This window comes from Aquarana catesbeiana, linkage group LG05 (assembly GCF_042186555.1).
Source record: "Aquarana catesbeiana isolate 2022-GZ linkage group LG05, ASM4218655v1, whole genome shotgun sequence".
Lineage (NCBI taxonomy): Eukaryota > Metazoa > Chordata > Amphibia > Anura > Ranidae > Aquarana > Aquarana catesbeiana.
The window spans coordinates 4,317,939-4,344,030 of record NC_133328.1 but is presented as its reverse complement, the minus strand read 5'-3'; the positions used below and the strand labels follow the sequence as shown (position 1 = coordinate 4,344,030).

The 26,092-nt window shown below is 49.8% G+C and overlaps 1 protein-coding gene across 1 annotated transcript in view; it reads left to right on the top strand.

Moving 5' to 3' along the window:
- Positions 1 to 23,397, top strand: part of LOC141144038 (uncharacterized) — a 57,296-nt gene extending 33,899 nt beyond the window's left edge. The window contains exons 3-5 of the mRNA XM_073629376.1: positions 10,339 to 10,881; positions 17,593 to 17,666; positions 20,859 to 23,397. Coding sequence (XP_073485477.1) covers positions 10,339 to 10,881; positions 17,593 to 17,666; positions 20,859 to 20,945 — 704 coding nt within the window. The 3' untranslated portion in view covers positions 20,946 to 23,397. The remainder of the gene's footprint in view (positions 1 to 10,338; positions 10,882 to 17,592; positions 17,667 to 20,858) is intronic.
- The last annotated feature ends 2,695 nt before the right edge of the window (positions 23,398 to 26,092 follow it).

Genomic DNA, 26,092 nt, shown 5'->3' with positions numbered 1-26,092 from the left:
CTGTATATGTATATATATATATATATATATATATATATATATATATATATATATATATTGCCCTTTGTGCTATTGAACTGTAATGAAGCTGTTTCAAGGGGATTCCTCACCTGAGTCTCGGATGTTTATCCAGGACTCATTTGATCAATAACCCCTTTTTGTACACATATCCTTACTCCAGTAAAACCTAATAGAATATCTATTTGACTTGTGTTGGAGTGTCATTTAAAGGTGCTTGCAAGAAGATGTCTGAACCCAGAGTGTCAGTTGGGTTGGAGTGTTCACAGGGTCAGGGCCGTGCAGATGAACAAGTAAATCAAAGCAGGCCTTAAGGGGGCAGTGCTACATTTCCATAGTCACACTCCTAAACCTTGTGGACAGCCTTCCCAGAGGAGTTGAAGCTGTTATAGCTGCAAAGGGTGGGCCAACTCAATATTGAACCGTACGGACTAAGACTGGGATGCCATTAAAGTTCATGTGTGTGTAAAGGCAGGCGTCCCAATACTTTTGGTAATATAGTGTATATTATACAGAGTGACATCACCCCTCTACAGATATAAGCTATATATATATTATACAGAGTGACTTTACTGCTCTCCAGTGGTCATGTTTTAGCTGCTTTGCAATAAATAAAAAACTTTTATTTTCTGCAAGACATATAGGGTGGCGTATGGTGTTTGTGCTGCCTTTTGCTTGCAGCACATCACTGCTTCATTTAAAAGGAAAATAAAACTAAGTGTATGAACAGTGAGAACCTAAATCACCTCCAGCTATATCACTCACATTCTCCGCACCTCCCTATCCCCACAGATAAATCAAAAGTTAGGCCTATACCAGTTAGGCCTATTATCCCTGATCAAAATTGTCCTGCCGCTGACCAATTTTACACTGCTGTATCCTCTGCTGTCTTTTAATCCTTGTTGTAATATATACCCGTCTGTACTCTTTTCTCTAGTACATTTTGTAGTACATTAAATATTTCCTGCTGCTGCCCAGTTTTACACTGCTGTATTATCTGCATTATCATAATTCTGAAGGTCAAGGTGAGCCTGTTAAGAGTTTGCTTTGTCACTGCTGACACTTCCTGAAAACTTGAAATGAATCGTATTGAGGTGCTGCTATATGTAAGCCAAGAGTGTCCATCTACCATCTGCTCACACTGCTGTTTGCTGGAGGCTTCAGAAGGAGACTGAGGGGGGGCCCTTTTTGCTGGGGACACGTACAGCTGTGCCTTTGAGCCTAGTCAGAGGACCATCAGTAAATTACTTATACTGCTAGCAGAGACTGAGTTGTCATAAGCAGGGCATTAACTGCCCTACACACAGACCGCTTCAATACCAGTCTTACACGGCATCTTACCCACTCTATACTGCATTCATACTAGCTCTATACCACCCCCACACCAAACTATCACCGTGTCTGACCCACAACTACTCTGTATCTGTACAAAGACTACACCACCTCTATACTATAGCATACATTATCTGCATGCAGGCTTGTCAGGACTGTCATTAAGTGCACCAACACGTCTCAAAGGGCCCCAACGATAGCCGGCAGAAGAAACATCTTAAGAACTGCCACTGTCTGCACAAATCCTGTCCCACCACCTCTCACCTATTTTTGACTCATCAAGCCCTGACAATGCTTACCAGACAGTCTTAGACCTACCATAGCCACCGTTAGTGCCCTATTACAGTATAGCTCCTGTAGATAGAGTCTTATTAATGATCACTGCTGCACTGCAGGTGGCATTGTTACTGTTTATGCTGATCTGGACAGCCAGTGTTATTCCATGCCTTGTCTTTATTGTTAATTATCTTGTAAACCAAAGTGTATTATTTTTCATTTTAACCCTTTATCTCTGCATGCCTATTATAAACTTTGTGAAATGACAATATACGAAGCTTGCTTTACTACTTGATTTGGTGCATGCATTCTTTGAAATAGCATTACTGCCGGGCAATCAGTGTTGCCGTCAGTGATTTTTTGTGATACCCTGCATTTGTGTGTTCAGCCTGGTGTGTCGGAGGGGCTGAGGTCTTTGAGAAGGTTGAGATCAAGAACAGAGGACCCATCCTAACCAGGGGCTCCTTCAGGGGTAGCGCTATATTAATGTTGCCCCTGAAGCTGTAAGAAAAGCCCCCCCACCCTTGTTGTATGGTAACTTTGTTTTTAATCTTTGCATTGGTCCATGTCCCCTGTGGCAGTGCCCAGACCCCTATGGACTTTTTTGACAGCAATTGGCCTATTATCCCTAAAAAAGGTCAGAATTCAATTGCAAGATTGGCCCCCCCATTGCTATTCGCCACTAAGCTCTGGTTTTTCGAATTTGAAACGGGATTCAGCAGATTGAACCCATGCAGAGTTGCTCGGCCCTTCTCCAAATAAGTGATATTTTGCCATTTTCCCTCCCAGTCATACATTCAGTATAATAAATGGTTACAATGTATCCTCTGGGCTCTGAGTACATTGTCACAGTGTGGCTCCTGTATCTGATCTCCTCGTAGTCTGGAAGGTTTCCGCTCAGAAGTTGGGATGGCTCATGTTGTGCGGTGTCAGCGGGATCCGTATTGCTCTAAGATTCCCTTCCTCCGGTAGGCCGCACGTTGTCAGGAAATCCTCACTTCATTCAGACTGAAGAAGAATTGGAGTAATAAAGTAAATCAGAGATCATATCATCAAGTGTTCTGTGAGAGACGCTATGGAGAGAGGCCAACACAAAGTATCTCCATAGGGAGTCATTCTGTTCTACTCTCCATTCTATGACACTCTTACCTTAAAGAGGAACTCCACCCTTACTATCAAAATTTTTTTTTTTAAATCTTAAAACTTGTCCCTGTATAGAAGAAAAAAAATAAAACAAAACCATACTAGTCCAGCGTTGTCTTGTAGGGAATGTCCTCCCTGCACCGCTCCTCTCTGGTGCCGCTATCTTCAATTTAGTAGCGTCACTATAGGGGTGCGGACCGCAACCGGGTGATACTTGCCAGAGGGGTCACACCATCAAGTAGGAAGTGATAGCTGACTGCGATGATGTATCCCCCCCCCAATCCATGAGGGTGGGGGGATGTTTGGTGGAGGCTAGACAGGAGACAGCCAAAAGAGGGGGTTCCGCGATCCATTTGATGGGCAAGTGGCTGCATACGATGGGCACAGGTGGCTGCATATGATGAGCACAAGTGGCTGCATTTGATGGGCACAAGTGGCTTCATTTGATGGGCACAGGTGGCTGCATTTGATGGGCACAGGTGGCTGCATATGATGGGCACAAGTGGCTGCGTTTGATGGGCACAGTGGCTATGTTTGATGGGCAAGGGTGGCTGCATTTGATGGGCAAGTGGCTGCGTTTGATGGGCACAGTGGCTGCGTTTGATAGGCGCAGTGGCTGCATTGATGGGCACAATGGCTGCGTTTGATGGGCACAAGTGGCTGCATTTGATGGGCAAGTGCCTGCATATGATGGTCACAGGTGGCTGCATATGATGAGCAAAAGTGGTTGCATTTAATGGGCACAAGTGGCTTCATTTGATGGGCACAGGTGGCTGCATTTGATGGGCACAGGTGGCTGCATATGATGGGCACAAGTGGCTGCGTTTGATGGGCACAGTGGCTATGTTTGATGGGCACAAGTGGCTGCATTTGATGGGCAAGTGGCTGCTTTGATGGGCACAATGGCTGCGTTTGATGGGCACAAGTGGCTGCGTTTGATGGGCAAGTTGCTGCATATGATGGGCACAGGTGGCTGCATTTGATGGGCACAGGTGGCTGCATATGATGGGCACAATTGTCTGCATTTGATGGGCACAAGTGGCTGCATTTGATGGACAAGTGGCTGCATATGATGGACACAAGTGGCTGCATTTGATGGGCACAAGTGGCTCTATATGATGGGCACAAGTGGCTGCGTTTGATGGGCAGAGTGGCTGCGTTTGATGGGCACAATGGCTGCAATTGAGGGGCGCAAGTGGCTGCATTTGATGGCCACAGGTGGCTGCATATGATGGGCACAAGTGGCTTCATTTGATGGGCACAAGTGGCTGCATTTGATAGGCACAAGTGGCTGCATTTGATGGGCACAAGTGATTGCATTTGATGGGCACAAGTGGCTGCATTTGATGGGCACAAGTGGCTGCGTTTGATGGGCACAGTGACTGCGTATGATGGGCACAGTGGCTGCATTTGATGGGCACAATGGCTGAATTTGATGGGCACAATGGCTGCGTTTGATGGGCACAAGTGGCTGCGTTGATGGGCACAATGGCTGCGTTTGATGGGCACAAGTGGCTGCATTTGATGGGCAAGTGGCTGCATATGATGGGCACAAGTGGCTGCATTTGATGGGCAAGTGGCTGCATATGATGGGCACAAGTGGCTGCATTTGATGGGCACAAGTAGCTTCATTTGATGGGCACAGGTGGCTGCATATGATGGGCACAAGTGGCTGCGTTTGATGGGCACAGGGGCTACGTTTGATGGGCACAAGTGGCTGCATTTGATGGGAACAATGGCTGCTTTGATGGGCACAATGGCTGCGTTTGATGGGCACAGTGGCTACGTTTGATGGGCACAAGTGGCTGCATTTGATGGGCAAGTGGCTGCTTTGATGGGCACAATGGCTGCGTTTGATGGGCACAAGTGGCTGCGTTTGATGGGCAAGTTGCTGCATATGATGGGCACAGGTGGCTGCATTTGATGGGCACAGGTGGCTGCATATGATGGGCACAATTGTCTGCATTTGATGGGCACAAGTGGCTGCATTTGATGGACAAGTGGCTGCATATGATGGACACAAGTGGCTGCATTTGATGGGCACAAGTGGCTCTATATGATGGGCACAAGTGGCTGCGTTTGATGGGCAGAGTGGCTGCGTTTGATGGGCACAATGGCTGCAATTGAGGGGCGCAAGTGGCTGCATTTGATGGCCACAGGTGGCTGCATATGATGGGCACAAGTGGCTTCATTTGATGGGCACAAGTGGCTGCATTTGATAGGCACAAGTGGCTGCATTTGATGGGCACAAGTGATTGCATTTGATGGGCACAAGTGGCTGCATTTGATGGGCACAAGTGGCTGCGTTTGATGGGCACAGTGACTGCGTATGATGGGCACAGTGGCTGCATTTGATGGGCACAATGGCTGAATTTGATGGGCACAATGGCTGCGTTTGATGGGCACAAGTGGCTGCGTTGATGGGCACAATGGCTGCGTTTGATGGGCACAAGTGGCTGCATTTGATGGGCAAGTGGCTGCATATGATGGGCACAAGTGGCTGCATTTGATGGGCAAGTGGCTGCATATGATGGGCACAAGTGGCTGCATTTGATGGGCACAAGTAGCTTCATTTGATGGGCACAGGTGGCTGCATATGATGGGCACAAGTGGCTGCGTTTGATGGGCACAGGGGCTACGTTTGATGGGCACAAGTGGCTGCATTTGATAGGCACTATGGCTGCTTTGATGGGCACAATGGCTGCGTTTGATGGGCAGAAGTGGCTGTGTTTTATGGGCAAGTGGCTGCATATGATGGGCACAGGTGGCTGCATTTGATGGGCACAGGTGGCTGCATATGATGGGCACAATTGGCTGCATTTGATGGACACACTTTGCTGCATATGATGGGCACAAGTGGCTGCATTTGATGGGCACAAGTGGCTGCATTTGATGGACAAGTGGCTGCATATGATGGGCACAAGTGACTGCATTTGATGGGCACAAGTGGCTGCATTTGATAGGCACAAGTGGCTGCATATGATGGGCACAAGTGGCTGCGTTTGATGGGCACAAGTGGCTGTATTTGATAGGCACAAGTGGCTGCATATGATGGGCACAAGTGGCTGCATATGATGGGCACAAGTGGCTGCATTTGATGGGCACAGGTGGCTGCATATGATGGGCACAAATGGCTGCATTTGATGGGCAGGTGGCTGCATTTGATGGGCACAAGTGGCAGCATTTGATGGGCACAAGTGGCTGCGTTTGATGGGCACAATGGCTGCGTTTGATGTGCCCAATTGCTGCATATGATGGGCACAGTGGCTGCATATGATGGGCACACTTAGCTGTGTTTCATGGGCACAATGGCTATATTTGATGGGCACAGTGAGGCTGCATTTGATGGGCACAGGTGGCTGCATATAATGGGCGCAAGTGGCTGCATTTGATGGGCACAGGTGGCTGCATATGATGGGCACAAGTGGCTGCAATTGAGGGGCGCAAGTGGCTGCATTTGATGGCCACAGGTGGCTGCATATGATGGGCACAAGTGGCTTCATTTGATGGGCACAAGTGGCTGCATTTGATAGGCACAAGTGGCTGCATTTGATGGGCACAAGTGATTGCATTTGATGGGCACAAGTGGCTGCATTTGATGGGCACAAGTGGCTGCGTTTGATAGGCACAGTGACTGCGTATGATGGGCACAGTGGCTGCATTTGATGGGCACAATGGCTGAATTTGATGGGCACAATGGCTGCGTTTGATGGGCACAAGTGGCTGCGTTGATGGGCACAATGGCTGCATTTGATGGGCACAAGTGGCTGCATTTGATGGGCAAGTGGCTGCATATGATGGGCACAAGTGGCTGAATTTGATGGGCACAAGTGGCTTCATTTGATGGGCACAGGTGGCTGCATATGATGGGCACAAGTGGCTGCGTTTGATGGGCACAGGGGCTACGTTTGATGGGCACAAGTGGCTGCATTTGATGGGCACAATGGCTGCTTTGATGGGCACAATGGCTGCGTTTGATGGGCACAAGTGGCTGTGTTTTATGGGCAAGTGGCTGCATATGATGGGCACAGGTGGCTGCATTTGATGGGCACAGGTGGCTGCATATGATGGGCACAATTGGCTGCATTTGATGGACACACTTTGCTGCATATGATGGGCACAAGTGGCTGCATTTGATGGGCACAGGTGGCTGCATATGATGGGCACAAGTGGCTGCATTTGATGGGCACGGGTGGCTGCATTTGATGGCCACAGGTGGCTGCATATGATGGGCACAAGTGGCTTCATTTGATGGGCACAAGAGGCTGCATTTGATGGGCGCAAGTGACTGCATTTGATGGGCACAAGTGGCTGCATTTGATGGGCACAAGTGGCTGCATTTGATGGGCACAAGTGGCTGTGTTTGATGGGCACAATGGATGAGTTTGATGGGCACAATGGCTGAGTTTGATGGGCACAATGGCTGCGTTTGATGGGCACAAGTGGCTGCGTTTGATGGGCATAATGGCTGCGTTTCATGGGCACAATGGCTGCGTTTGATGTGTCCAATCGCTGCATTTGATGGGCAAGTGGCTGCATATGATGGGCACAAGTGGCTGCATTTGATTGGCACAAGTGGCTTCATTTGATGGGCACAGGTGGCTGCATATGATGGGCACAAGTGGCTGCGTTTGATGGGCACAGGGGCTACGTTTGATGGGCACAAGTGGCTGCATTTGATGGGCACATTGGCTGCTTTGATGGGCACAATGGCTGCGTTTGATGGGCACAAGTGGCTGTGTTTTATGGGCAAGTGGCTGCATATGATGGGCACAGGTGGCTGCATTTGATGGGCACAGGTGGCTGCATATGATGGGCACAATTGGCTGCATTTGATGGACACACTTTGCTGCATATGATGGGCACAAGTGGCTGCATTTGATGGGAACAAGTGGCTGCATTTGATGGACAAGTGGCTGCATATGATGGGCACAAGTGACTGCATTTGATGGGCACAAGTGGCTGCATTTGATAGGCACAAGTGGCTGCATATGATGGGCACAAGTGGCTGCGTTTGATGGGCACAAGTGGCAGTATTTGATAGGCACAAGTGGCTGCATATGATGGGCACAAGTGGCTGCATATGATGGGCACAAGTGGCTGCATTTGATGGGCACAGGTGGCTGCATATGATGGGCACAAGTGGCTGCATTTGATGGGGAGGTGGCTGCATTTGATGGGCACAAGTGGCTGCATTTGATTGGCACAAGTGGCTGCGTTTGATGGGCACAATGGCTGCGTTTGATGTGCCCAATTGCTGCATATGATGGGCACAGTGGCTGCATATGATGGGCACACTTAGCTGTGTTTCATGGGCACAATGGCTATATTTGATGGGCACAGTGAGGCTGCATTTGATGGGCACAGGTGGCTGCATATGATGGGCACAAGTGGCTGCATTTGATGGGCACGGGTGGCTGCATATGATGGGCACAAGTGGCTGAATTTGATGGGCAAGTGGCTGCATATGATGGGCACAAGAGGCTGCATTTGATGGGCGAAAGTGACTGCATTTGATGGGCACAAGTGGCTGCATTTGATGGGCACAAGTGGCTGCGTTTGATGGGCACAATGGATGAGTTTGATGGGCACAATGGCTGAGTTTGATGGGCACAATGGCTGCGTTTGATGGGCACAAGTGGCTGCGTTTGATGGGCATAATGGCTGCGTTTCATGGGCACAATGTCTGCGTTTGATGTGTCCAATCGCTGCATATGATGGGCACAGTCGCTGCATATGATGGTCACACGTAGCTGCGTTTCATGGGCACAATGGCTGTATTTTATGGGCACAGTGAGGCTGCAATCGATGGGGGGGGGGGGGGGGCGGGGGTGTCAGTATTTTTCAGTTTGTCTGTGCCCCCCTCAACATTTTTGAGCTCCAGCTGCCACTGGTAGGTGTGTGTAATGTACAATATAGTGTATAAAGTGCAGGCGTGTGTAATGTACAATATAGTGTATATGTAGTGTGTAATGTTTGGTGGGGAGCCTCCCAGTGTAATTTTGGGGGGTGGGGGGGGGGGTCTTCTGGTGTAGTATGGGGGGGACAGGGGAGTCCTCCTGTAAGGCATTGGCTGAGGATAGTTAAGCCGTGCATGATACATGAGCCTAAGTATGCATGCATATACTTAGGCTCATGTATCACTCCCAGTTCTCTCCTCCTCTCTGCTGCTGTCACAACACCTGTAGCGAGTTCCCACCGCTGTAACATCTGAAGTCTGTAAGTTTCAGGGAGGGAGGGGGAATTGCACTGGGAACACTATGGTGGGGGTGGGGTAACGAACATTTGTGCTGGAGATGAGAGGAGTTGTGCTAGTAAGGGGGATTCCGAGGGGGAAGGGGGAACAGGATTTGTGCTGGGAAGGGGGATTTGTTCTGGGAGGGGGAAATTGTGCTGGGAGGGTAAGTTTTGAGGGGAGAGGATTTGTGCTATGGAGGGGGGGGGGGGGATTTGTGCTAGAAGGGGGGATTGGGAAGGATTTATGCCAGGAGGGGACATTGGGGGGCATGTATGCTAGGAGGGGGGGTTGGGGGGGGTTAATTTGTGCTAGGAAGGGTAATTCCTGATGGGTGTTTTTTGATAGACAGGGGATGGGGGGTGGTTTGTGCTAGGAAGAGGGATTGGGGGGGGGGGGGGGGCCTGAACCAGTGCTAGGAAGGGTCATTTCTAGGGGTGGTTTTTGGTAGATGGGGAATGGGGGGGGGATTGTGGTAGTAGGAGGCGGTGGTTTGTGCTAGGAGGTGGCATTGGGGTGGATTTGTGCTGAGAGGGGGAATTGGGGGAGGATTTGTATTGAAAGGGGGGATTTGGGGGCAGAGGATTTGTGCTGGAGGGGGTTGTACGTGGGGGGGATTTGTGCTAGGAGGGGGGATTGGGGCAAGATTTGTGCTAGGAGGGGCATTGAGGGGATGCTAGGAAGGATAATTTCTGGGGGTGGTTTGTGCTAGAAGGGGGAGATTTTTGCTTGAAGGGGACAGGTGGAGCATTTGTGCTGAGAGGGGGAATGGGGAGGAGGATGTGTATTGGGAGGGGGGGTTTGGAGGGAGATGATTTGTGCTAGGAGGGGGAATGTGTGCTAAGAGGATGGGGGGGGGGGTCAAAGATCAGTCCTTGAAGGGAGGATTTAGACTGGGAGGGGAATTTTTGCATTTTTGTTTGTGGAGAATCTGAATTTATGAGGAAATTTATGCTTAGACGGGTAAGCGTGTAGATTAGTGCTTGATTTTTTTTTTTGGGGGGGGGGGTTCACTAAAACATAGGATGACCTTGTTCCAGCACTGAGCATACTTTGATCCACATTTTCTTTTTTTTATGTTTACAAGTTTTCAGGTTAACGTTTTATATCATTTTTATCATCAGTTTTACTCATTAACACAGGGCACCAACTTTGCAAAAACCCAACACTGCCTGCTTTTTGGCCACCTGTGTATAATTGTTAGATGTAAAATATTGGTAAAAAATAATTGACTCCAAACCATTATAATTTCAGGACAATAGCTCTACATTATATACTGTATATAGGTGTATTGATTCTACAAGTTATTAGGTCTTTCCTGTTTGGGTTTTCAGGCTTTATGTTGGTGTGGACACAGAATGTCGCCCTGGACACGACGACAACCTTCGAGGATCTTAGCACGCGGTTTTCCGCAATTAAGATGCTGTCCGGTGGGAACTTTTCAGTGTCTGTGGCCCCATGGGAGAGTACCACGGAGCCGCCTGCTGTCAGTACTCAGAGCAGCCTTGCTATACACAGCACTACAGCTAAGGATAGCATCGCCATCCCACTGCCAACTACCATGGAGAGTCCTTCCACTACGGTGACCACTGGTGGCACAGAGACCACTACAGAAGATGAGCTTATGAGCTCTATAGGCAGCACCGGGGCTCCAATGGCCTCAACTACCAACACAGCCGTCAGTGCTCTGACCGAGAGACAGAGGGGCACCACTGAACTAGAAATGTCATCTTCTGTAAGTGAAAACGGCAACAAAGTATCAACTGGGACCACCATGGCCGGGGGCACCACAGACACCGCTGCAACCAGTACTGGAGTCCGCGTAACCAGAAATGTATCTGCCCCACTGAAGGCCATGGAGAAGTCCTCCACCGGTGGTGAGCCATTAAATCTGTGTATTATTTATTGTGCATCATTAGAGGTGTTCCTGAGAGATGGGTAGATGGTGCTGGGAAGCCCACAATGGCTGACAAAAAAACCTAAACACCCTGCGGACAAAAAAAAAATGCATGTGAAAGTGGAAGGACCCCCCCTGTCCTCCCTGGGGCACAAGGCTCCTAGGGACAGCGCACTCTGGTCCACCAGCTGAGAAGGCCTGGTGGACCCCTCTCCTCATGGCCAACTGAAGCGACTGTGGACTACTAGGTTAGGCGCTCTCCCAAAGAAAGACCCCGAGGCAGGGAGGGATGGAACCTAAGGGCTACGCATTCTCCCCCTAGACTTTAGTTTAGGCCCAAAGGGTTGCCACCTTATCCCTTTAAACCCGGACACATGTGAATTACTCGGCTTCTGAGGTTAATTTAGTCCAGATGAGGCACCAAGTGAGTTTAATTACCACCTTAATCAGCCACAGAACCCGTGTAATTATTATGTGTTTGGTTTTAAAGGGATGAGGTGGCAACCCTACCAAAGACCCCACACCCTACCACCCAATGGAGTGATTACAATGTCTACAATCCAATGTGTAATACAACATCTAGGTTTTGCAGCCCAGTAATAAAAACGTCTCCGGTCTTGTCCAAAGACTTAGCTCATAAAGCATAGTGCAGAAAAAACCTGTGGTGTGGTGGCCTAGTGCAGTTTCACACAGTGGGGTCCCAAACCCATAGTGTTACTCTGGCACTCCTGGGTGGACAATCCCTGGGGGTGCTTGACATGGCGGGGCTCTTTGTTTTCCCAGCCCTCATCCACACCAGGTAGCACTATGAGGGTATAGTGATGGGGAGCACAGCGATGGAGGGCACAGTGATGGGGGTATAGCGATGGAGGGCACAGTGATGGTGAGCACAGTGATGGGGGCACAGTGATGGGGGAGCACAGTGATGGGGAGCACAGTGATGGGGGAGCACAGTGATGGGGAGCACAGTGATGGGGGAGCACAGTGATGGGGAGCACAGTGATGGGGGAGCACAGTGATGGTGAGCACAGTGATGGGGGAGCACAGTGATGGGGAGCACAGTGATGGTGAGCACAGTGATGGGGGAGCACAGTGATGGGGGAGCACAGTGATGGTGAGCACAGTGATGGGGGAGCACAGTGATGGTGAGCACAGTGATGGGGAGCGCAGTGATGGGGGTATAGTGATGAGGAGCGCAGTGATGGGGGTATAGTGATGGAGAGCGCAGTGATGGGGAGCGCAGTGATGGGGAGCGCAGTGATGGGGGAGCGCAGTGATGGGGCTATAGTGATGAGGAGCACAGTGATGGGGAGCACAGTGATGGGGAGCACAGTGATGGGGGAGCACAGTGATGGGGAGCACAGTGATGGGGGAGCACAGTGATGGTGAGCACAGTGATGGGGGAGCACAGTGATGGGGAGCACAGTGATGGTGAGCACAGTGATGGGGGAGCACAGTGATGGGGGAGCACAGTGATGGTGAGCACAGTGATGGGGGAGCACAGTGATGGTGAGCACAGTGATGGGGAGCGCAGTGATGGGGGTATAGTGATGAGGAGCGCAGTGATGGGGGTATAGTGATGGAGAGCGCAGTGATGGGGAGCGCAGTGATGGGGAGCGCAGTGATGGGGGAGCGCAGTGATGGGGCTATAGTGATGAGGAGCGCAGTGATGGGGGAGCACAGTGATGGGGGAGCGCAGTGATGGGGAGTGCAGTGATGGAGAGCGCAGTGATGGGGGAGCGCAGTGATGGAGAGCGCAGTGATGGGGGAGCGCAGTGATGGGGAGCGCAGTGATGGGGGAGCGCAGTGATGGAGAGCGCAGTGATGGGGAGCGCAGTGATGGGTGAGCACAGTGATGGGGAGCACAGTGATGGGGGAGCACAGTGATGGGGGAGCACAGTGATGGTGAGCACAGTGATGGGGGAGCACAGTGATGGTGAGCACAGTGATGGGGAGCGCAGTGATGGGGGTATAGTGATGAGGAGCGCAGTGATGGGGGTATAGTGATGGAGAGCGCAGTGATGGGGAGTGCAGTGATGGGGAGCGCAGTGATGGGGGAGCGCAGTGATGGGGCTATAGTGATGAGGAGCGCAGTGATGGGGGAGCGCAGTGATGGGGGAGCGCAGTGATGGGGGAGCGCAATGATGGGGGAGCGCAGTGATGGGGGAGCGCAGTGATGGGGAGTGCAGTGATGGAGAGCGCAGTGATGGGGGAGCGCAGTGATGGAGAGCGCAGTGATGGGGGAGCGCAGTGATGGGGAGCGCAGTGATGGGGGAGCGCAGTGATGGAGAGCGCAGTGATGGGGAGCGCAGTGATGGGTGAGCGCAGTGATGGGGAGCGCAGTGATGGGGAGCGCAGTGATGGGGAGCGCAGTGATGGGGAGCGCAGTGATGGGGAAGCGCAGTGATGGGGAGCGCAGTGATGGGGAGCGCAGTGATGGAGAGCGCAGTGATGGGGAGCGCAGTGATGGAGGGAGCAGTGATGGGGAGCGCAGTGATGGAGAGCGCAGTGATGAGGAGCACAGTGATGGTGAGCGCAGTGATGGAGAGCGCAGTGATGAGGAGCGCAGTGATGGGGAGCGCAGTGATGGTGAGCGCAGTGATGGAGAGCGCAGTGATGAGGAGCGCAGTGATGGAGGGCGCAGTGATGAGGAGCGCAGTGATGAGGAGCGCAGTGATGGGGAGCACAGTGATGAGGAGCGCAGTGATGGGGAGCGCAGTGATGGAGAGCGCAGTGATGGGGAGCGCAGTGATGGAGAGCGCAGTGATGGGGAGCACAGTGATGGAGGGAGCAGTGATGGAGGGCACAGTGATGGTGAGCGCAGTGATGGAGAGCGCAGTGATGAGGAGCACAGTGATGGGGAGCGCAGTGATGGAGAGCGCAGTGATGAGGAGCGCAGTGATGGAGGGCGCAGTGATAAGGAGCGCAGTGATGAGGAGCGCAGTGATGGGGAGCACAGTGATGAGGAGCGCAGTGATGGGGAGCGCAGTGATGGAGAGCGCAGTGATGGGGAGCGCAGTGATGGAGAGCGCAGTGATGGGGAGCACAGTGATGGAGGGAGCAGTGATGGGGAGCGCAGTGATGGAGGGCACAGTGATGGTGAGCGCAGTGATGGAGAGCGCAGTGATGAGGAGCACAGTGATGGGGAGCGCAGTGATGGTGAGCGCAGTGATGGAGAGCGCAGTGATGGGGAGCGCAGTAATGAGGAGCGCAGTGATGGGGAGCGCAGTGATGGAGAGCGCAGTGATGAGGAGCGCAGTGATGGAGGGCGCAGTGATGAGGAGCGCAGTGATGGGGAGCGCAGTGATGAGGAGCGCAGTGATGGGGAGCACAGTTCGGATGCCGGTGTTCTGCACAGAAAGTTCCCCTAAGCAGATAAGGACCCCCTGTACTGCACAGGCGCAGCGCTTGCGCAGTACGAGCCGCCGGAAATAGCCGAAGCTGAATAGCTGTAAGTCAGCTGTACACGGCGCCTGTAAAAGGGCCCCTCGCGGGCTCGCTTTGCTCGCCACGCTTCGGGCACGGCCTTGCTGCGCTCTGCACTTTTTTATTCTACCTCTATGTCCACTTGGATGGTGGGGCTTGAACCTGGACTGAGGGCGCAGGCGCCGTGTACAGCTGACTCAAGGTTTTCAGCTTTGGCTATTTTCGGCGGCTCTGTAGTCGTTCGTACTGCGCAAGCGCTGCGCCTGCGCAGTACAGGGGGGTCCTTATCCACCGGGGGAACTTTCTCGGCAAGACACCAGATCTGAGCTCCTTAGAAGTCAATAGGAGATTGAATACTGCAAATCATCACTGGCCATTTTCTAGGCAAGAACTTGTCAAACATGACATGGGGGAGGGGCACTGCACTAGGGAACATGTGCCAAAGCAAAAAAAAAAAAAAATCAGTTTGGCGGGGAGCAGCGATTTTAATAATGGTTAAAGTGGATCATTAAAATACAGGGTCTGGTTCTGTAGTTAAAGGAGGGACCCCACATATAAAAAACCCCGGTGTCAGCTTCTCTCTAAAAATAGACTACAATGCATCTGAAATCAGTCCACAAATTCATTCCCCATCACTCCCCCGGTGTTCTGCCGAGAAAGTTCCTCTCGGCAGATAAGGACCCCCATCTACTGCGCAGGCGCAGCGCCTGCGCAGTAGGAACCGGCAGAAATAGCCGAAGCTAAATAAAGAACAAATCAGCTGTACACGGCGCCTGTGAGGGGGCCCCTCGCGGGCTCGCTTCGCTTGCCACGCTTCGGGCATGGCCTCGCTGCGCTCGGCTCTTTTTTATTCCCCCTCTAGGTCCACTTGGATGGAGGGGCTTCAGCCTGGACCTAGGGCGCAGGCGCCGTGTACAGCTGATTGAAGATTTTCATCTTCGGCTGTTTTCGGCGGCTCCTGGTCATTCGTACTGCGCAAGCGCAGCGCTTGCGCAGTACAGGGGGGAACTTATCCGCCAAGGGAACTTTCTCGGCAAGACACCGGCCATGGCCAATGTCTCTTCATAGGAAGCTTTTTAACCCCCTCTAGTGGTGATTAGAGAGAAGTGCAGTCATTTTTTTGCAAAACGGACAAAATCGGACACATGAAAAATTTTTCCAAATATTCATAAATTTGAATATTTAAAAAATTTGTAAATTAGTAAACTCGAAAATTTGTAAATTCGTAAATCTGAATTAATAACTAACTAATAATAACTTACCTATTACTAACTATTAAATTGTTGGTATTGGAATTTCCTTTCAAATTTGGCTGTTAGTAAACGTAACGAATACGAATTTATCCAAAAGTTAAGAATGATCCGAAATAACGAATGTCGCATCTAAACAAATGGGATGTAACAAAATAATAATAATAAATAACAATAATAATAATAATAATAATAACAAAAACTTTTTATTATTATTATTTATTATTAATTTGTTCCGTTCCATTTGTTTAGATGCGGCATTCGTTATCTCGGATAATTCGTAACTTCGGATAAATTAGTGTTCGTTACGTTCACTAACAGCCGAATTTGAAAGGAAATTCCAATACCTATCATTTAATAGTCAGTTATTATTAGTTGGTTAATTAGTTACTCTTTCGAATTTTCTTTCTTATTTTCAGATTTTTGAATTTACGAATTGCGATCATAAGGAATGACCTGAAAAAACAAAAAAAAAAACAAACAAAATAAAAACAATGTAACGAAAACGAAATTGAAAACATTTTTCGGCACTGCACATGTCTAGGGATCTCTACAGCAACAAGAAACAGCACAGGGCGCAATCTAAAGGCAGCAAAACAGATGTTTATTAGTGGGAAAGTAAAATGGCAACTCGTGTGGTGTGGACTAACGCTGTCATCTCTACGGTACGCAGTGCAGCGAGAATCCAATGTGAGATTCAGGCCCCTCCGCCGGCCCGGTAGACTCAAAGCTCGGTGAATCGTTCTGACAACATGGGCACAGTCCAATGTGACGTCAAACGCGGAGGGGCGTTAAAGTCGCATGGAATACGCATTTCGAGGCCACACCTTCTCTTTCTTAAGCCTGCTTAACCTGTGTGGGAGCAATCTATGAATATATATACACACACACACAATATTTCACAAAAGTCAGTACACCCCTCAGTGACATTTTTGTAAATCTTTTCTTCTATCTTTTCATGTGACAACACTGAAGAAATGACACTTGTCTACAATGTAAAGTAGTGAGTGTACAGCTTGTATAACAGTGTAAATTTGCTGTCCCCTCAAAATAACTCAACACACAGCCATTAATGTCTAAACCGCTGGCAACAAAAGTCAGAAAAGATTTACAAAAATGTGACTGAGGGGTGTTCTCACTTTTGTCAGATACTGTATATATATATATATATATATATATATATCCGTTCCAGACAGGGTGGGGGCAGGCTAGAGAAAGAGGCAGAGCTTGGAAACACGTAGCCACAGCCCTTTGATACCCCTCAGCGTTTGACGTCACATTGGACTGTTCCCACGCTGTCAGATTGGCTCGTCAGGCTTTGAACCAGTGACGGTGTATGAATGTCGGACTGCAATAAGCACCATCATACAGATGACATTCTTAGTCCACCTCACAGGCGCATTTGGGTTTGACTGCATGTGAGTTGCGATTTTTCTTTTTTACTCATAAACATTAGTTTTGCTGCACTTAGAATGCGCCCTCTGGTGTTTTTCTTCTCAATCACACAGGCGCTGAGACTTGTAGTCCATGAGTGGGCTGTGTGTTTATACAGCCTGACCTGCCAGGTGCTGCACGCAGGTAGCCCATTTAAGCCAATAGGGATGCAGCAGTTGCACAGAGACAGTCGCTCCTCCCAGTTTGACAGGCATACGGGTGAGTGGCCCCAAAGGCACACTGTCTGCATTTGGGGCCCCTGTACTGCACGCCTTTCAAATTGCGATGAACGCCTGTGTCCATGCAACTGCTGCGTCCCTATAGGCTTGAATGGGTTACCGATCCCGTTCATGGACTACGGGTCTCAGCGCTTGTGTGAATGAGGCCCGCAGATTTTATATATATATATATTTTTATGTAACAATGTAACCAGCAGGTGTATGATTCAACATGGCAGTGAGCACACAACGCTGAGAGATGACTTGTGGGCGGAGTCTGGCTGTAGCGCTGGAACACTGACTCCGCTCTATAGATTGAACTGATTGGAAATCTATTGATAATCAATTATTTCTGTATTCCAGGAAAGCTGACATGGAGGGTGACGCTGCAGAGCAGTCTGTCCCGGGAAGACGCCGTCCGCGCATTCTATGAGAAGGTAACAGAGAGAATCATGGAGGTTGATTCTTCCGTGCCGTGTGCCAGGCTGTCATGTGGATCTGCCGGTGTTCTGTCAAATTAGCCAACTCGTCAGAAACTCCAACGACCTATCTTCCAGTTTCTTTAAACCATCAGTAATTGGAGATTTCAACAAATTGCTGTTTGGACACAACACCGGCAATCGAATACCGTCCGCTGCATGATATTATGAGCGGAGATTGTAACTCGCTCCGATACTAACCAACAAAATGGCCACCCTCAAGGCAGAGACAACTTTGTCCTCGTTAGCTGCTGTGGTGTCAAAACAGCAAAATCTTCCTGCAGCGGACTGTATTCGGTTGCCGGTGTTCTGTCCAAACAGCAATTTGTCGAAATCTCCAGTTACTGATGTTTTAACCGCTTGCCGACCAGCCGCGGTCATTATACTGCGGCAGGTCAGCACGATCCCGCGAACCGTCGTAGCTGTACGTTGGTCCCTGTAAGCAGGATAGCAGGCGCCCGCTGCACTGCGGGGGTGCCAATGCTCGTGACCGCCGACCATGAGCGATCACTGGCACGAGAGGCAGAACAGGGACGTGTGTGTGTGTGTGTAGACACACAAATCCCAGTTCTGTGAGCTGAGGAGAGAGAGATTGTGAGTTCCTACGAGCTGGGAACCACGATCTGTCATCTCCTCTAGTCAGTCCCCTCCCCCTACAGTTAGAACACGCTGAGGGAACACAAATTTCACCCCTTGATCGCCCCTAGTGTTAACCCCTTCCCTGCCAGTGACATTTACACAGTAATCAGTGCACTTTTATAGCACTGATCGCTGTATAAATGACAGTGGTCCCAAAAATGTGTCAAAATTGTCCGATGTGTCTGCCATAATGTCGCAGTCCTGATAAAAATTGCAGATCACCGCCATTATTAGTAAAAAAAAAAAAAATAATAATAATAAAAAATGCCATAAATCTATCCCCTATTTTGTAGACGCTATAATTTTTGCGCAAACCAATCAATAAGCGCTTATTGTGATTTTTATTACCAAAAATATGTAGAAGAATACATATCGGCCTAAACTGAGGAAAAATTTTTAATTTTTTTTTTTAATTTGGGATATTTATTATAGCAAAAAGTACAAAATATTGTGTGATTTTTTTCAAAATTGTCGCTCTTTTCTTTGTTTATAGCCCAAAAAATAAAAACCGCAGTAATGATCAAATACCACCAAGGGAAAGCTCTATTTGTGGGTAAAAAAGGATGTCAATTTTATTTGGGTACAGCGTCGCACGACCACGCAATTGTCAGTTAGAGCGACGCAGTGCAGAATCGCAAAAAAAGGCCTGCTCATTGAGCAGCCAAATTTACCGGGGCTGAAGTGGTTAAAGAAAGCGGAAGTGAGGTAGTTGGAGTTTCCGACGAGTTGGCTGATTTGAGTCTTTCTTTGGTTTTTATGTTTTGTAATTTTATTTTATGTTTTTAGATTTATTTATTTATTTTAATCTTTATTTCTTTGTTTTTATTTTATTTTATTTAGTTTTTAATCTTTCTTTCTTTCTTATGTGTTTTATCCATCTTTTCTTTCTCTCTCTCTCCCTCCATCCTGCTTCTTTTCCCCTTTCTCTTTCTTTCTTTCTTTCTTTCTTTCTTTCTTTCTTTCTTTCTTTCTTTCTTCTTTCTTTCTTTCTTTCTTTCTTTCTTTCTTCTCTCCCCTCTCTCCCTCTCCTCTCTCTCTCCCCCCCTCCTCTCTCTCCTCCCCCTCTCTCTCTCTCTCCTCTCTCTCCCCCCTCCCCCCTCTCTCCCCCTCCCCCCTCCCTCCCCCTCCTCTCTCTCTCTCCTCTCCCCTCCCCCCCTCCCCCCTCTCTCCCCCCCCCCTCTCTCCCCTCCCTCCCCCCTCCCTCCCCCTCTCTCTCTCTCCCTCTCCCCCCTCCCCCCTCTCTCCCCCTCTCTCTCTCTCCCCCCTCTCCCCCCCCCTCTCTCCCCCTCTCCCCCCCCTCTCTCCCCCCCTCTCTCTCCCCCTCTCTCTCTCCTTCCCCCTCTCTCCCCCCCTCTCTCCCCCTCTCTGTCTCTCTCTCTCTGTCTCTCCCCCCCTCCCCCCTCTCTCCCCCCTCCCCCCTCCCCCCTCTCTCTCCCCTCTCTCTCCCCCTCTCTCCCCCCCTCACTCTCTCCCCCCCCTCTCTCCCCCCTCCCCCCTCACTCTCTCTCTCTCTCTCTCTTCCTTTCTCTCTCTCTCTCCTCCCTCTCGCTCCCCCCTCTCTCTCTCTCTCTCTCCCTCTCTCTCTCTCTCCCTCCTCTCTCCCCCCTCTCTCCTCTCTCCCCCTCTCCTCTCTCTCTCTCCCCCCCCTCCTCTCCCCCCCCTCTCTCCCCCCTCTCTCCTCTCTCTCTCTCTCTCCCTCTTCTCTCTCTCTTCTCTCTCTCTCCCCCCTCTCTCCTCTCTCCCCCCCCTCTCTCTCTCCCCCCTCTCTCCCCCCTCTCTCTCCCCATCTCTCCCCCCTCTCTCTCTCCTTCCCCCTCTCTCCCCCCCTCTCTCCCCCCTCTCTGTCTCTCTCTCTCTGTCTCTCCCCCCTCCCCCCTCTCTCTCCCCCCTCTCTCTCCCCCCTCTCTCCCCCTCTCTCTCCCCCTCTCTCCCCCCTCTCTCTCCCCCTCTCTCTCCCCCCCTCTCCCCCTCTCCCCCCCCTCTCTCTCCCCCTCTCTGTCTCTCTGTCTCTCTATCTCTCCCCCCCTCTCCCCCCTCACTCTCTCTCTCCCCCCCCTCTCTCTCTCCCCCCTCACTGTCTCTCTCTCTCTCTTCCTTTCTCTCTCTCTCTCCTCCCTCTCGCTCCCCCCTCTCTCTCTCTCTCTCTCCCTCCTCTCTCTCTCTCTCCCTCCTCTCTCCCCCCTCTCTCCTCTCTCCCCCTCTCCTCTCTCTCTTCTCTCTCTCTCCCCCCCTCTCTCCTCTCTCCCCCCTCTCTCCTCTCTCCCCCCCCCCTCTCTCCCCCCCCCCCCCCCCCCTCTCTCTCTCTCTCTCTCTCTCTCTCTCTCTCTCTCTCTCTCTCTCTCTCTCTCTCTCTCTCTCCCCTCTCTCCTCTCTCCCCCTCTCTCCTCTCTCCCCTTCTCTCCTCTCTCTCTCTTCAATCCCTTTCTCTTTCTTTCTTTCTCCCACCTGACAGGGGCTCTAACCCTCCTCTCTCCAGTTATATATTATCCATGGTCCTGTCTTCTCTTGTAGGTGTGCAGTGTGATCATCCAGAACTTTCACCTGAAGGACATCTCCATCTCCAGGGCCCCGGGGCTCACCCCCCTGCGCTGCACATAGCCGCCTCCCATGTTCTGCAATGACCCGGAATTATTATCCCTTCCCTCCTATCACCGGACGCTGAGCTGAAATAAGAGAATCTTCACAGGGAGCGTCAGAGCGATCCTCGGGAATTGTAATAAGAACCGGTCCTCTGTAACCCCGGATACGGGAAGTATTTATGTCCTGTAGGTTCCGGGGGCTCCTCTTGCACTGATGGACCCAACTTCAAATCAAAGCTTACAAATACTGCCTGCCTAGGAACACCCACTCCTCCGGATTGACGCCCGCCATCATGGCACTTTGATATTTGCATAACTCCTCCCAGGGTCCAGCCCACTGCTCACATCAGGACTGAATACTCTTGAGAGGAGTACTGAGGGAGGGGGCGGTGATGTTTTCAGAAAGCCATGTACAGCCCCCCTGCTGGCCCCTCCCACCAGCTACAATCGGTTATGACTAAGGCCTTATAGGCTGAAACACGTCAACTGATTTAATCAGCGCTTGTTCACTGTGGCTATTCAATAATATGAGGACAGTTTAAGAGCAACAACCGGAGTGCAGATAATTTTTTCTACATTACTCTACTCAGCCTGTGGATGGAGCACCTGGGAGCTCTGCTATCTATGTGGTGTATGGGCAGTAGCACTGACTTTTCTGTTTATACCAGCTACAATCTGCCTGTGTTGAATAGAAAAGCACAGAGACCCTTTTTTATTAATGATAAAATGGGCCCCAAATAAAAATAAAAAAATAAACAGCTTGGGCTGCAATACTCATGTATATGCTAGAGCTATCCCCCCCCTCCCCACAGTATCCTGCAGATAACCATTGGTTACATTTATTTGGTAATTCCCTCCAGCGTTCTCCATTATTGTTACATTGTATCTCTTGTTGCTAAGGCGTATGCACTTCCTCTGCTTCTCAGCTCCACCTAGTGGCCATAAAGTGGTACAATAGGGGAAAAAAGTATTTGATCAGCTGCTGATTTTGTACGTTTGCCCACTGACAAAGAAACGATCAGTCTTTAATTTTAATGGTCGGTTTATTTTACTATTATTTTTATTATTTTATTTTATTTATTATAACAACAAAAATATAAACGCATTTCAACAAAAGTTATAAGTTGATTTGCATTTTAATGAGTGAAATAAATATTTGATCCCCTATCAATCAGCAAGATTTCTGGCTCCCAGGTGTCTTCTATACAGGTAACGAGCTGAGATTAGGAGCACTATCTTAAGGAGAGTGCTCCCAATCTCAGCTTGTTCCCTGTATAAAAGACACCTGTCCACAGAAGTAATCAATCAGATTCCAATCTCTCCACCATGGTCAAGACCAAAGAGCTGTCCAAGGATGTCGGGGAGAAGATTGTAGACCTACACAAGGCTGGAATGGGCTACAAGACCATCGCCAAACAGCTTGGTGAGAGGGTGACAACAGTTGGTGCGATTATTCACAAATGGAAGAAACACAAAATAACGGTCTATCTCCCTCTCGGTCTGGGGCTCCATACAAGATCTCACCCTGTGGAGTTTCAATGATCATGAGAACGGTGAGGAATCAGCCCAGAACTACACGGGGGAATCTTGTCAATGATCTCAGCTGGGACCATAGTCACCAAGAAAACAATCGGTAACACACTACACCGTGAAGGACTGAAATCCTGCAGAGCCCGCAAGGTCCTCCTGCTCAGGAAAGCACATGTACAGGTCCGTATGAAGTCTGCTAATGAACATCTGAATGATTCAGAGGAGAACTGGGGGAAAGTGTTGTGGTCAGATGAGACCAAAATCGAGCTCTTTGGCATCAATTCAACTGACCGTGTTTGGAGGAGGAGGAATGCTGCCTATGACCCCAAGAACACCATCCCCCACCGTCATACATGGAGGTGGAAACATTATGCTTTGGGGGTGTTTTTCTGCTAAGGGGACAGGACAACTTCACCACATCAAAGAGACGATGGATGGGACCATGTACCCTCAAATGTTGGGTGAGAACCTCCTTTCCCCAGACAGGGCATTGAAAATGGGTCATGGATGGGTATTCCAGCATGACAATGACCCAAAACACTCGGCCAAGGCAACAAAGGAGTGGCTCAAGAAGAAGAAGAAGAAGTACATTAAGGTCCTGGAGTGGCCTAGCCAGTCTCCAGACCTTAACCCCATAGAAAATATGTGGAGGCGCTGGAGTTACCAAACATCAGCCTGGAAACCTTAATGACTTGGAGAAGATCTACAAAGAGGACAAAATCCCTCCTGAGATGTGTGCAAACCTGGTGGCCAACTACAAGAAACGTCTGTCCTCTGTGATCGCCAACAAGGGTTTTGCCACCAACTACTAAGTCATGTTTTGCGAAGGGGTCAAATACTTATTTCACTCATTAAAATGTAAATCCATTTATAACTTTTTTGAAATGCATTTTTCTGGATATTTTTGTTGGTATTCTGTCTCTCGCTTTTATAATAAACCGACCAATAAAATTATAGACCGATCGTTTCTTTGTCGGTATGCAAACGTACAAAATCAGCAGCCGATCGAATACTTTTTTTTCCCCCCTCACTGTATTTTACTACTTGCCCATAATAGAACATTCGATCAGAAGAGAAAATAGCCTAAAGAACATTAGTTTTGCCCAATATACCCAAATTGCAAATTCACTGGATGAATGGCTATTAAATCCTCTATTTATAAATGGACCTTTTGGGTTACGTCTCAGGATGAGATTTTGAGTTACGTTTCAGGGTGAGGTTTCGGGTTAACGTTCAGGGTGGGGTTTCGGGTTAACGTTCAGGGTGGGGTTTCGGGTTACGTTTCAGGGTGGGGTTTCAGGTTAACTTTCAGGGTGGGGTTTCGGGTTAAGTTTCAGGGTGAGGTTTCGGGTTACGTTTCAGGGTGGGGTTTCGGGTTAACGTTCAGGGTGGGGTTTCGGGTTAACGTTCAGGGTGGGGTTTCGGGTTACGTTTCAGGGTGGGGTTTCGGGTTAACGTTCAGGGTGGGGTTTCGAGTTACGTTTCAGGGTGGAGTTTCAGGTTAACTTTCAGGGTGGGGTTTCGGGTTACGTTTCAGGGTGGGGTTTCGGGTCAAGTTTCAGGGTGAGGTTTCGGGTTAAGTTTCAGGGTGGGGTTTCGGGTTAAGTTTCAGGGTGGGGTTTCGGGTGAAATTTCAGGGTGAGGTTTCGGGTTAAGTTTCAGGGTGGGGTTTCGGGTTAAGTTTCAGGGTGAGGTTTCGGGTTAAGTTTCAGGGTGAGGTTTCGGGTTAAGTTTCAGGGTGAGGTTTCGGGTTAAGTTTCAGGGTGAGGTTTCGGGTTACGTTTCAGGGTGGGGTTTCGGGTTAAGTTTCAGGGTGAGGTTTCGGGTTAAGTTTCAGGGTGAGGTTTCGGGTTACGTTTCAGGGTGGGGTTTCGGGTTAACGTTCAGGGTGGGGTTTCGGGTTAACGTTCAGGGTGGGGTTTCGGGTTACGTTTCAGGGTGGGGTTTCAGGTTAACTTTCAGGGTGGGGTTTCGGGTTAAGTTTCAGGGTGAGGTTTCGGGTTACGTTTCAGGGTGGGGTTTCGGGTTAACGTTCAGGGTGGGGTTTCGGGTTACGTTTCAGGGTGGGGTTTTCGGGTTAACGTTCAGGGTGGGGTTTCGGGTTACGTTTCAGGGTGGGGTTTCAGGTTAACTTTCAGGGTGGGGTTTCGGGTTACGTTTCAGGGTGGGGTTTCGGGTCAAGTTTCAGGGTGAGGTTTCGGGTTAAGTTTCAGGGTGGGGTTTCGGGTTAAGTTTCAGGGTGGGGTTTCGGGTGAAATTTCAGGGTGAGGTTTCGGGTTAAGTTTCAGGGTGGGGTTTCGGGTTAAGTTTCAGGGTGAGGTTTCGGGTTAAGTTTCAGGGTGAGGTTTCGGGTTAAGTTTCAGGGTGAGGTTTCGGGTTACGTTTCAGGGTGGGGTTTCGGGTTAAGTTTCAGGGTGAGGTTTCGGGTTAAGTTTCAGGGTGAGGTTTCGGGTTACGTTTCAGGGTGGGGTTTCGGGTTAACGTTCAGGGTGGGGTTTCGGGTTACGTTTCAGGGTGGGGTTTCGGGTTAACGTTCAGGGTGGGGTTTCGGGTTACGTTTCAGGGTGGGGTTTCAGGTTAACTTTCAGGGTGGGGTTTCGGGTTACGTTTCAGGGTGGGGTTTCGGGTCAAGTTTCAGGGTGAGGTTTCGGGTTAAGTTTCAGGGTGGGGTTTCGGGTTAAGTTTCAGGGTGGGGTTTCGGGTGAAATTTCAGGGTGAGGTTTCGGGTTAAGTTTCAGGGTGGGGTTTCGGGTTAAGTTTCAGGGTGAGGTTTCGGGTTAAGTTTCAGGGTGAGGTTTCGGGTTAAGTTTCAGGGTGAGGTTTCGGGTTAAGTTTCAGGGTGAGGTTTCGGGTTACGTTTCAGGGTGGGGTTTCGGGTTAAGTTTCAGGGTGAGGTTTCGGGTTAAGTTTCAGGGTGAGGTTTCGGGTTACGTTTCAGGGTGGGGTTTCGGGTTAAGTTTCAGGGTGGGGTTTCGGGTTAAGTTTTAGGGTGGGGTTTCAGGTTACGTTTCAGGGTGGGGTTTCGGGTTAAGTTTCAGGGTGGGGTTTCAGGTTAAGTTTCAGGGTGGGGTTTCGGGTTAAGTTTCAGGGTGAGGTTTCGGGTTAAGTTTCAGGGTGGGGTTTCGGGTTAAGTTTCAGGGTGAGGTTTTGGGTTAAGTTTCAGGGTGGGGTTTTGGGTTAAGTTTCAGGGTGAGGTTTCGGGTTAACTTTCAGGGTGGGGTTTCGGGTTGCGTTTCAGGGTGAGGTTTCGGGTTAAGTTTCAGGGTGAGGTTTCGGGTTAAGTTTCAGGGTGGGGTTTCGGGTTAAGTTTCAGGGTGGGGTTTCAGGTTACGTTTCAGGGTGGGGTTTTGGGTGAAATTTCAGGGTGAGGTTTCGGGTTAAGTTTCAGGGTGGGGTTTCGGGTTAAGTTTCAGGGTGAGGTTTCGGGTTAAGTTTCAGGGTGAGGTTTCGGGTTAAGTTTCAGGGTGAGGTTTCGGGTTAAGTTTCAGGGTGAGGTTTCGGGTTACGTTTCAGGGTGGGGTTTCGGGTTAAGTTTCAGGGTGAGGTTTCGGGTTAAGTTTCAGGGTGAGGTTTCGGGTTACGTTTCAGGGTGGGGTTTCGGGTTAAGTTTCAGGTGGGGTTTCGGGTTAAGTTTCA